The following is a 13,195-nucleotide window of genomic DNA, read 5'->3' on the forward strand; positions in this document are numbered from 1 at the left end:
CAGCAGGTAATTAGCATATGGATAAGTAAAATAAATGTCCTTTTTTTTTCAAGTGCAGCAATCAAGAACTGAGGGTATATCTCAATAGTACAGCATTTGCCTAACGTATGTAAAGTCCTAGGTTCAATCCCCAGCACAAGAAAGAAAAAATATTAAATGCAGCACTTCTATACATAATTACATGCAGACAATTGTTTCAGCTATATTTGCTAAGAAATAAAGAACATTCTGGAAGATAGAATGTTCTGGAAATTGGGTCAGCCCAGCCCCCTGTCCAAGTTAGGGTTTCTATTGCCATGATGAAACAACATGACAAAAAGCAAGTTGGGGAGGAAAGGGTTTATCTGGCTTACACTTCCACAGCACTGTTCATCAAGGAAGGAAATCAGGACAGGAACTCAAACAGGATAGGAATCTGGAGGCAGGAGCTGATACAGAGGCCATGGAGGAATACAGCTTACTTACTTCTCCTTATGGCTTGTTCAGCCTGCTTTCTCACAGAACCCAGGACCACCAATCAACCCATGGGTGGCCTCACCTGGGCCCTCCTCCATCAATCACTAATTAAGAAACCACCTAGAGGCTTGTCTACAGCCCAAGTTTAGGAAGGCATTTTCTTTACTGAGGTTCCCCACCACTGATGACCTTAGTTTGTGTCAAACTGACATAAACCAGTCAGCACAGCACACCCATCTTCCCCTGGCCAGAACCCAAGGGCTAAGTGAACAGAAATAGCAGACCTTCCCTCCAGCTGGAAGGACTCAAAGATGAAGTTTACAATTCTCTGGATTTATCAGGACTGGACCAGGCCCAGAAACTAGGCACAGCAACTAAGATGGCCCCCTGCTAATAAGATGACCTTGCTAAGGATGAAAACAACCAAAAGGCGGGACTGAGCAGTGCCTCCCTTACTGATGGCACCCTGGGAACTCTTGTTCAGAAGACTGCCAAACCACCTCCCCTTAGCCTACTACTTCACTCTCTCCAACTGAGCTAATGGCCACAGATGTATGTACATTTGCACAGGAGAGTCAAGACTAAATTCAGCAGTAATGCTGGTCTAGCTTCCAGAGCATTCTATGGATAACAGGCACTGCACAATACCCCTTGCCAAGCTGCAGGCGGATGATACTCCCTATTCTTCTGCATGACAGACAAGGTCCCATATCATCATCACCAAGAAGCAAGCATTACCAGACCTTTGTAGGTAAAAGATATCCACTGGAAATGTCCGCCCTTCCACTGTCAGGGTCACACAGGTATCCCTGGCTGGGTCACTGGTCTCATTCTGGTTAAAGAAATCTCGAAATTTCTAAAAATAAATGTATACATAAATATTATCCACATTTATCTCAAAGATTGATCACAGTAATTCACAGAAAGAAAATACAAAACTGGCAGAGGAAACTGGGATAGTAGAATGAAGACTGCATGCGGCAGAACAGTTTATTTTAATTTAGAGACAGGACCCCACGTAGCTCGGCTAGCCTCAAACTCACTACATAGCTGAGGCTGGCCTTGAACTCCGGACCCCCCTGCCTTCACTCCTTGAGTGGATTATATGTGTGCCAGCACATCGCACAAAGCGGTTTTCTGAAGTCACAATTTTCTTTCTTTTCTTTTACAGCTCTACCAGGCCATCTTCCCAAAGGCCAGCTTTGTGGAGACAGGGTCTTGATACTCAGTTCAGACAGATCTGAAACTCTATGCAGACCAGGCTGGACTCAAAATCAGGATCCTCCTGCCTCTGGCTCCTGAATGCTGAAATTATAGGTGTGTTTCATCACATCCAGTGAAATTTATTTTTCTCTTATTGAAATTGCAGGGAAAATTTCAATGACTGATTCTAAAGGTCTGATTTAAAAATAAGGGTTAAAATTTAATGACCCTAAGCTGCCATGTAGCTGTGGTATTACTTTATTCCCACCCTCTGTATTTTATTTAGCTGAAAATGAGGTCTGACTCAGTTTGGTACAGGTTAAACCAGGCTGGTGGACAGCCCTAATCTGGAGAGCACACGTTTACTGGCACAAGGTTGTCAATTCATAAAGGGTTCCCTCTCGCACATAGGTGTGTCTCTGATACATATTTACTATAACTTCCCAAAAGATTTCAGGCCATCTGATAGCATGAACAGAGTCTTCTCCAATCGTGTGCACATGCATGCTGACACCGGACGAAACAGTACTGATTTCTTCTTAATCAATGAAGACACATCTTCATCAATGGATACCTTGGGCTCAATTACTATGACTATGAGAAGAGGTTGGAACAGAACTGGACAGAATCGCTAGGGCCAGGTTTAAACATTCCAGGCAGCTCAGTCAGCAAAGGTGGACATAAGCAACACAGTCAAGACTATCACCAATACCCAGTGTCACCTGACCGGGGACCATGGGAGGAGTGGACAGCCTTGAGGAAAGAGAGGAGATTCGATACCCCAAGAAGGAAGTGAGTGAGGAAGCAGGAAGACTAGGGACAGCATGCCCAGGGCTGCAGGAGGAGGACTTTAAGAAGGGCTTGCTGGTCACAGATACCACCAGGACACACTGAACAGAGAGAGGTAAGGCCATTGACAGCTTCACTAGATGGTGTGGATGGCTGGTCCCAGGCTACTGGAATTGTTGACCAGGACTCTTTAAAAAAAACACTTCCCATGTACTGAGAGACACAAAGTCTGTGTCCTTAAGATTTTTATCTGGTACCTTCACTAGGAATGTACAGATAAAACCCAAAAACTCAGGCTAGAGAGATGGAGCCGTGGTTAAGAGTACTGGCTGCTCTTCCAGAGGACCCAGGTTCAATTCTCAGTACCCACATGGTGGTCCACAACTGTCTGTAACTGCAGTTACAGGAGGCTGATGCCCTTTCCTGATCACCACGAGCAGTAAGCATGCAAATGGTGTGTGTGTGCGTGTGTATATACATATACATATACACACATATATATAATGCCCATATACATAAACAAACAGTAATAATAAATTTTCTCCTTAAAAGGCCAATAACCTATTTCTCAAGAGTGCATGAATCCTGAGGCAGAATCAAGGAGACAGGAAGTGAGCAAGCCCCTCACCTGGAAAACCTGAGTGAGGTTCAAGAGGTGGGGTCACAATGACATGATGGAGAGTAAAGGGGGTCAGTCTGTGAGAGTAAATGGAGATGATGGAGGCCTTTGCTGGGCCACCTGCCAGCTCACTTTAGCTTGCTGTCCTGGGAGCTGCTCTCACCTGGCCCACACTAGATAGCTCCCAGCATCCACATCCATGCCCTCCCCAATCCCCACCCAACCTAACAAGATTGGTCTCTGCAAACTGGTCCAATGTGGGAATCTGACCTCAGAGGACTCAGAATCCCTCACCAAAACTGATGGAAGAGAGAAATTAATCTCTCTACAAGTTATCAGACCTCTGACGAAACAATAACAACAAAACAGGGGAACTGTCCGCCAGCCTAGGTACTGTCGTGTGGACGGGCTCAAGTAGAAGAATGTGATAAAGGGAAAAGGAAGACTTTGCAACCACACCCCCTATGGATATAACTGCTCCCCTAATCGAGCTTCTACAAACAGGGCAGCTAAACCAATCAAGGCAACTACCTGATCAGCCTCCAGCCTCTCTGCCACTTCCATGCTGCAGACATCGGTGTCTCATCTACAGGCTGAGCCACCCACCAAACCTGGGCAGGTGACCTGTAGGCAGCATTATACGCCTAGACAGCTTGACATTAAGTCTGTCACCTATAAACATAGCAACTTGGCCATCCTTGGGCCTCCAGATGAAAATGCTAGGTAAGCCACACCCTATGCTGCTCACTCCACAAAGTGGTCCTCACCCCAGGCCTCCTTAGCCCAATAACATCCTCTTCCTCTCACTTAGGAATACACATATTGGCGCTGGAGAGATGGTTTAGTGGTTAAGAGCACTGGTTGCTCTTCCAGACGACCTTGGTTCAATTCCCAGCACCCACATGGCAGCTCACAACTGTCAGTAACTCAAGTTCCACTCCAATGGATCTGACTCCCTCAAACACCACATAAAAATTTTAAAAATTAATACAGACTAAACAGATTATACTAAAGAATACATGTGAATATACAAAGATGCATGTAACAATGAAAAAAAATGTCATGAATTTGGAAGAGAGCAAGGAAGGTAAATGGGAGGGTTAAGAGAAAGAAAGGGGAGGGGGAATGATGTAAGTATATTATAATATCAGAAAGAAAAGAAAAACAATGCAAAGTAGCAATGAGCAGTTCACAGCTGCCAGTTATCAAGGAGTCCCAGGCGGGGTGATTATACTTTTCACTACAACTAAACCTGTTTAGGTCAGTTTTTCAGTTTATAATTTTTAAGAGAGAAAGAAGGAAGGAAAAGACAACAGAGATGATCTGTGCAACTGGCCCACAAGGGAGAGAACCAGAGGCAAGTCAGACTCCTCCTAAAATGGTTACCTTGACACACTCTACAGTCACCTGGGAAGAAAGATCCGCGCGATAAGTGACGGTCTAGATCAGGCCAGCCTGTGGACATGTCTGTCAGGAGGGCAGGGAGTGCCCTGCTTGTATTAACTGATGTGAGAGAACTCAAGTCCATCACAGACACCATGCTAACTGTACTACAAGTGGGGAAAAGCTGGGGCCAGAGAAATGGCTCACCGATTAAGAGAACTCATTTACATGTATTAAGAGAACCAGGGTTCAATTCCCAGCACCAATATGGCAGCTCACAACCAACTGTAACTCCAGTCCCAGGAAATCCGATGCCGTCTCTTGGTTTCCATGGGTACTGAACACACACTGTGCACAGACATACATGCAGGCAAGCACCCATATGCATTTTCTAATAAATGGTTAAAAGAGTGAGAGGTGAGCTGAAGTAAGCATGCATGCATTTATTTCTCTCTGAGAGCAAACACTTTCATTCCTAGGCTGCTTGTTGTCAAGGTGTGTTATCACAGCATCAGAAATGAAATTAAAATACCTGTGGAGAACATCCAGCAGATATCATGGTGACAGAGATGACAGCTAATGCAAGAGGACCATAAACAGTTCAAACCCAGAGGTGATCACGGGCAGCCTGAAGCTAAGAGCTCCAACAGCTTGTAAACAAACTGGCCTGGATACACCAGCAGGCTCCTCTCACCAAGTAGGTCTGCATTCTTCCACTCAGGGACACAGAGGAACAAGTCGGGGGCCAGACCCTCACATCTAACCTGGAAGACAGAGCTGGTCTCCTGACCGGCATTTCTGTAACTACTCCCTGTGTCTCTACACAACGTAAGAATCATCTTCCTGAGTCCCAAATACAGGAAATCACTGTCCTACCTACTACAGTGTAAGGCAAGAGGGTAAAATCATGAGTAAGACAGAACCCCAAGCCTCAAGGATTCAAGCAATTCCTGAACAAGCATCTAAAGTCAGCGCAACTAAAACACACACAAAGCAGTACATGAGGACAGAAGCAGCAGAGGGGAGGCCTCAGGGGAGGCCTCTCTGAGGAGATGAGGGTCTCCTGGACTCAAACCCTGCTAAAATGCCGCCTCCTTAGTGAAAAGTTCTTGACGCTCCCAGCTGGCTGGCCTGAAGAGCAGCCTTTTAAGTCACCTTAACACACTGAACACCTATTCATGTGCTGCCTTCCCTGGACTCGGGGGATGTACGGATCACCTGTAGCTAGCAGGAGCCTTAGCATATAGCACATATAAACAGCAAGTGGCCAAAAGAACAAGATGAACTGAACTGTTTTAAAATAAAATATTAGTCATCAAGAGAGGAAATCAGCCATATAAAAACACAGGACCAAAGAGATGGCCCCGTTGGTAAAGATGCCTACTGCTGAGCCTGATAACCTTGATCCCTGGGGCCCACACGGTAGCACAGAGTTGATTCCAACAAGTTATTCTGCCTCCACCATGGCCTATGTGCCCCCCACCACACATACAAAAAAAATTAAGTAAAAAAAAGAAAAAACCACTTAATGTGAAAACTACTACATTTCAGGAAAAGTTCAACTGCATCAAGAACATTAAAATAAGTGTGCAATTTTCATATGTAAACTCAAGAACTATGGCCTCACACTTAAAAGTAACCAAAAAGAAACTGCCCATGTCAGGAGAAAGACAGCAGAGACAGAGACAAGGCAAGAGGGTGATCATCAACTCCCTTGCTTAATAATGGGCTAATTTCTATTCACGGTTGAAAAGGAACACTGTGGGACATCCAGGGCACCAGACGGGTCCAAAGAGGCAGGTCACTCTGCCAGAGGCATGCCTTGCCTGGAGGCTTGCTCCCAACGATGTCTGACAGCTCCAGTGTTTACACAGAAGGGGGAGGAGAGCAATGCCCTTACCTCTGCGTCCAGAGTGGCTGAGGCCACAATCAAGCGAAGATCCCCTCGCTTTTTCTGAATCTGAAAAAGAAGGCATCAGGAAATAATGGTGACAGTGGAACAAGGTACAATTCCTAACCAGACATGGTGACTCGGGCCAGTAAATTCCAACAAGCAGGAGGCCAGGGCAGGAGGGTCACAGTTTAAGACCAGCCTGGGCTAGACAGCACGACCCTATCACAAAACAAAGCAGAGGCTTTTCAGTAGGCGAGAATGCTACAAACAACTTATCAGTGAGACGAGAATGCTACAAACAACTGGCTGCTGATGTCACAAATCACTGTGAGGTAGACCACTCTTCCTGATTTTGAAAATGTACAAAATTTTCTGATTATGGCCCAGTAAAAATCTTATACAAAATACAAAGGGAATTTAAAACTTTGACCTTAACCCTACCCACTCTCTAACTCTAACCCTAAATTTAAGGACCAAATTTGAAATTATTAAAAATAAATGCTTTTCCTCACATGTGAGTTTTGGGGTAGTGTAAAGGCATATATTCAAACTCAGAAGTATGAAAAAGTGCATTAAAACCAAGAAATAACAAATCTTGACACCAAGATATCAATATGGGCATTAATAGTTATTCAAAGAAATGCGGTCACTGGGCATATAGCACATCTGCCACACTCAGGAGCGGCCACGTGAGGCTCCTCAATACTGGCAAAGCTTGTATAGAACTGCCCTGTATTACACTGTCCCTAGGTGGAGATGAGCTAGTGAGAAAATTCCTCATACATATCAGAAAGTCTGGTCATCAGCCAAAAGATAAAATAATAAAATAACAATAATAAAAGAAAGTGGTGTATCTATTCCTAGTTGTGTGCCAGACACTTCAGGGCACATACGGAGTCATGCGGTGCAGGCTACACAAAGATACAAGGCTGAGGAGGTGGTGAGCGTCTAACCATAACCCACCTTCCCCTCACCTCACTGTGGACAGCCATGGAGAGGCATCCTTTTCTTACTTGCACAAAGGTAAATGTATGGTGTCATCTTAAGACTGTGTTGTCTTATTTAAGCCTCATGACCAATCACGATGTCCAGCAGGTCTGTCCAGCAGACTTCCCTATGAAGCAGTTCCTAGTCTGCCCTTGTCCAGGCAGTAGCCACCAGCCACAAGTGGCTATGAAAAGCCTTTGAAATACACCAGCATGATGGAAAGATTAAACTGCTATTGTAATCCTCTTTCAAATAATTCACATTTCATTTCAGGGAGCTCACTGCCATTAAGACTATATTCTTAAGCATACACGTGTCAGGAAGAATGTGGCAGACCCCAACAGCCTTGTGCAGCCTTGTGCAGCCTTGTGCAGCCATCAAAAACACTGTCTTCGGGGACGTGGAAGTGGCTTAGTGGTTAACAGCACTGGCTGTTCTTGCAGAGGTTCTGTTCCCAGCACGCACATCAGACAATCACCTGTTACTCCAGTTCTTGGGGATCTGGTGCCCTCTTCTGACCTCTGGAGACACCTGCACACATGTGTACACAGACATACATACAGGCACACACATACTCAGAACACAAATACAAAATCTTTAAAATAATAATAATAACAATACTATCTTCAAAAACTACTTCATGATGAAGAAGTTTTGATATAATACTAAACATGCAAGATACAAATTACACACACTGTCCAATCCCACTGTGTCAAAACATATACAGAGGCGGGCAGGCACAGACAGAGAAGAAAAGCACATCAACATTCGGCTCATGTTTTTCTCCGAATGGATAGGATGATGGGATAATTTTCCAAATTGTTGTCATTACTTTCCTAACCAGGTAACAACATAAAAAGAAAACACAGAAAGCGAAATATGGGCAGTAGAGTCTACCTTCTTCAGCAAGCCAATGGCAATGTCTGTATACAAGGTCCTCTCGTGGGCTTCGTCCAGCATGATGACACTAAGAATAAGAGGGACACTCTCAGTAAGCATTGAAACAACAGCCCACAAAATCCCACCCCACCCACCAAAGAGACCTCTGGGTACTCAGCACTCATGTAATGCTATCAAATCAAGAGAAAACCCAAGTCATACTCAGCCAGTGAAGTCATTCCTAGACTAGAAACATGATTTCAACATTCTTAGTGAAAATAATGACGATACATTATTTGCAAAGAGCGTCACCCACCCTGTATTCCATCAGAACTTAATAGCTGTTTCTAACTGGTATGTATGGCCTCTAACCCCACGGAGCACATGCAATAACAAAGCCCAGCTACCTCGAAGATGCTGAGCCATGAGAGCAGCCAAAGAGGGACGGCAGCTGTGAAACACGTGTGCCAGGGAGGGGAGCAGGATAATCTCTCACCCACCAAAGCTTCAGGGCAACCCTGGTGCTCCCAGAGATGCCCAAAGATACACAAAGAGGGAGAAAGAGCTAAGCCCTCAGCTGCACTTTGTGTACGAATTCAACAGAACATGGTCCAGAGGGAGAAGTGGAACGCTTGCCTATCATACGCAGTCATACGCAGGCCCTGGTTCCAGCCCCAGCAACTGGCTAGTCACTTCTTTGCTGGGCTACGGTTCTGTAGTTACCCCAATTCCCAGAGTGTGTCGCAGGAAAGATAAACAAAACCAAGCCAACAGGCAGACTGGTGGCAGATGTCCGTGGGCCTGCTTTTGCTCATGTTTTTGTTTGTCTGCATTGTGTACTCACTGTTGCTGCCTGTAAGAGGCACCACTATCAAATCTGAAAAACTAGCAAGGGCAGGAAGAGCCACCATCAGGAAAGAGGACAGATGAGGGCAAGCTGACCAGACCTGAATCTCAGCTGCTAAGCTGACTGCTTCCCAGTGTACAAGTGAGCTTTGGAAACATTAGGAAGGTATCACAGAAAATTGCATTTACCTATATTTTGTTAACAATGGATCAACCATCATTTCCCTGACCAGCATCCCATCTGTAAGGAACTAAAAAGTAAAAATACAAAGAAAGAGAAATTTATTTACAGTGATGATTCAAGTTCAAGTATAATCTCTGTTTGCATGCAAGAACAATCCACAAAGCACAGTAAAGACAATACCTCAGTAGCTTTATTCATTCAGCAAAGTTTGAAAAAAAAATTCCCACACTGGGCTGCAGACCTTTTGCCACCATCTCTGCTCACCTGGCATAGTTCCTAATGCTAATTAGCATCAACAGCAACCTGTGTACAATCAAGTGAGTCTCCCACTTGCCATTATCTACTATGTGAATGCACTGAGTGGGATAACTCCTCAGCATGTTCTCAACCGCGGCCTCCACTGACAGAGCCGCATTTAGAGCGTGGGCTCCGCAGTCACGGGCCTGAGTTCAGCGCCCGGCTCTGTTTTACCTGCTGTAAATACCCAGGCCAAGTGCTTAGCAGTGGAGTCTTATTCCTCCCGTGTCAAATGAGGTAATACAACAATTTCACCAAGTTACAGTGAAAACTAAGTAGGATTAGTAAACACTAATAAAATGCTTCAGAAATGAGCAGTAACAAGTGGGTGCCATTACCTCACCCCAAACAAGATTAATGATGAGCAAGGCTAAGCTCTCCTACAGTCTCATTTCACTCTGACTTCAAAAGTGGGATGTATTTCTAATACAGTTTGCTTGGCCCTGGTTCCAGCTGTCACCGCCCCTCCCCCTCCACACACATACAGAAACAAGTGGAAAGTTCTACCAGTAAGTCTTAGCAAAGCTGCTCATGGACCCAAAAAAAGAGTCACCTGACTACACCATTCACCCAATGTTAACTGGTTCACACATAATTAAAGTCATAAAAACAACACAAATTCCCTTTACCTGACAACATGGGTATCAAAAATTTGGAAAACAAAGTCTGTATTGGCTAGCTTTATGTTAGTCTGGCACATGTTAGAGTCATGTAGGAAGAACCTCAACTGAGAAAATTCCTTTACCATATTGGCCAGTGGGCAAGTCTGTGGGCATTTTCTTGACTGAAGATTGATGGGGAGGGCCCAGCTCACTCTGGGCAGTGCCACCCCTGGATAGTAGTCCTGGTGTGTAAGAAAGCAGGCTGAGCAGGCCAGGAGGAGCAAGGCAGTAAGTGCTGCAGAATATTTGTGTAACTATGCAAAGATGTGCTGCATTTGTTTAACTATATGAAAATATGTTGCATTTGCTTAATTATGTAAAGATGTGCTGCTATTTTACCTTGCCTGCCTAAGGTACCTGATTGGTCTAATAAAAAGCCGAACATCCAATGGCAAGGGAAGTAGCAGAGGCGGGACTTCCGGGCTGGGTGAGTAAGTAGGAGGAGGAATTTAGACTTGAAGAAAGAAAAAGAGATGCCAGGAAGACACCAGGGCCAGACAGACAGACACAGAAGAATCAGAAAAAGTAGGGCATACAGAGTGAAAGAAAGGTAAAAAGCCCCAAAGCAAAAAGTAGAGGAATAGAAAAAGGTTAAATTAAGTTAGAAGAGCTAGTGGGACAAGCCTAAGCTAAAGCCAAGCATTCATAATTAATAATAAGTCTCCACATCATTATCTGGGAGCTGGTTGGTGGTCCAAAGAAAATTCCAATTACAAGTAATCAGCACTCCTCCATGGCCTCTGCCTTGAGCTCCTGCCATGATTTCCCTGGATGGTGGACTCTAAGTTGTAAAACTGAAATAAACCCATTCCTCTCCAAGTTGCTTCTGGCCGTGGTGTTTTATCACAGCAGTAGAAATCCTAACTAATCAAGATCCATTTTCTTACAACTGGCTACAGTGTTCACTTGGCTCATCTGAACAGTTGTAATCCCTGTGTTCCAGGATGCAAGGCACCTGGGTCTAAGGACCCAGCTTCATTTCATCCAGCACCTTGCTCACAGCTCTACAGGACTACTGAGCATTGATTCTATAGCACAGTGATGAACTAACACCAATTACCACTATGCTAATTACTTTATTATTATGTCAGCTACCACTGAGACTGTCTAATGGACAGTCCATTAGACAGTTCCAACTAGCCAACCACTGTGAATTCCAAGCTGTACCAGTTTACACCAGTTTACCCCATGTTTGTACAGTTTTGTTTCTCAGCATGAGTCAGACGAAAAAGCCTAGCTATGTAGAAAAGGGAACGCTGCATCCTTATACTGTCACCAGCGAACACATACAGATGAGCACTGACCTCCCAGGCCTCAGCATTGTCAGCTATAGAACAGGGATAAATCTTACTCCTGTGTTCTTTTCTGGGCTAAGATTCAAGGGCTCTTTCAAACTGCTCTGGTCTTCACAGAAGATGAATATCCCATAGAGACCTTGCTGCCCTGGCCTGCACAAGCTTTAACTCCCCGGGGAATCCTCTCCCCTGTTCACACCAGAAGTCCCTGTAAGCACTTCACCTTGATTCTGGTTGCCAGCGGGTCGGTGCAGTCATCAAAGCGGATGCAGTAGCCCACCTCATGGCCCAGCACTGCGCCCCTTTCGTCAGCTACTCTCCCTGCAACCTTTGAGAAGAAAGATCATGCTGAAAATAGAGACACGGTGATTACTGCACGGGGCACACGCTACAGGGAACATAAAGGTCATATCACACAGCGAGTGAACAATGAGGAGAAAGGGACAGGTCACTGGAGAGGAGTGAACACTGATGATCAGCTGATAGATCATGTCTCAGTCTGTCATGGCCTTGAGACAACTTCAAACAGAATACAAGGGCAGGGCATGGTGGCACAAGCCTTTAAACCCAGCACTGGGAAGTGGAGGCAGAGGATGTCTGTGAATTTGAACCCAGGCTGATCTACACAGCAGTCCTAGGCCAGCCAGAGGTACACAGTGAGACCCTGTTTCAAAAGAAAGACAAAGCAGAGAGCATACTAAATAAAAGGAAAATCACACAATGATTTTACAGATCAGTATTGAGGAAACTGAGCTGTGGGTGTGGTACACCTATCAGTGTGGAAGGCCCTAGGGTTAAATGACCAGCACCAGAGGAAAAGAGGAAAAGAAAAAAAGAAAACCAAAGAAATTACATGTAAAACCCAAAAGATCTAAACCACAGACTCAAGCTAAAGAGCTATTTGGCAGTGGCACACTTGCATAAGGCCCGGGGTCTTGGGGAATAAGGGGGAGCAGGGGAGCAGGATGACTGAACACAGGAGTGGGCCAAGTTCATCTACTCTTCAGAGGCAAGCGTGTTCCAAAGGTCAGATGCCTAACACAATTTTCAACCTTAATCCAGCTACCAGTACTCCTGAAAGTCAATGAAGATAAAAACATGCTTTTAAAAAAGACAGGCTAGTGTCTGAAAGGAGTAATGAAAGATCCACATGACCATTACATAAAATGAGAAAACAAAGCCTGCAGTACGAGGACTACCCTGGATATACCACAAATTCAAGGGCAGTATAGGAAGGACTACTGCATATGCCGATAACCTCAGCCCTTGGGAAGCAGAGGCAGGAGAATAAAAATTTCAGTCAGCCTGGCATACACAGCACGACTCTATCTCAAAAGCAGGGAGGGGGTGCTGAGGAGATAGTCTGGGGCTTTCCTTGCAAGCATTTGGGACGGGGCCTGAGTTTACCCCAACACCCACACACAGAGCCTGGAGTGGAGTATTCTAACCCCAGCAGGGAAGGCGGGTGGACTCCTAAGGCTCAGCAGCCAGCAAGCTAGCCTCCCACTGAGCTCCAGGCCAAGAAAGGACCCTGTCTCCCAAAGACAAGGTGGCACCTGAGGAATGACACCTCAGTCTGTTTTCTAGCCTCCCACTGAGCTCCAGCCCAAGAAAGGACCCTGTCTCCAGAAGACAAAGTGGCACCTGAGGAATGACACCTGAGTCTGTTTTCTAGCCTGCACCCCACATACGCACACACAC

The 13,195-nt window shown here is 45.2% G+C and overlaps 1 protein-coding gene across 1 annotated transcript in view; it reads right to left on the reverse strand.

Annotated features, from left to right (window-relative positions):
* The window catches only part of Dhx35 (DEAH-box helicase 35), a 60,062-nt gene that overhangs the window by 26,295 nt on the left and 20,572 nt on the right, over nt 1-13,195 (reverse strand). Inside the window, exons 5-9 of the mRNA XM_013352230.2 lie at nt 11,718-11,822; nt 9,246-9,307; nt 8,229-8,298; nt 6,351-6,410; nt 1,200-1,312 (exon numbers count right to left, since the gene is read on the reverse strand). Of these exons, the coding sequence (XP_013207684.2) occupies nt 1,200-1,312; nt 6,351-6,410; nt 8,229-8,298; nt 9,246-9,307; nt 11,718-11,822 (410 nt within the window). The remainder of the gene's footprint in view (nt 1-1,199; nt 1,313-6,350; nt 6,411-8,228; nt 8,299-9,245; nt 9,308-11,717; nt 11,823-13,195) is intronic.

The sequence above is a fragment of the Microtus ochrogaster genome, linkage group LG8 (assembly GCF_000317375.1).
Source record: "Microtus ochrogaster isolate Prairie Vole_2 linkage group LG8, MicOch1.0, whole genome shotgun sequence".
Lineage (NCBI taxonomy): Eukaryota > Metazoa > Chordata > Mammalia > Rodentia > Cricetidae > Microtus > Microtus ochrogaster.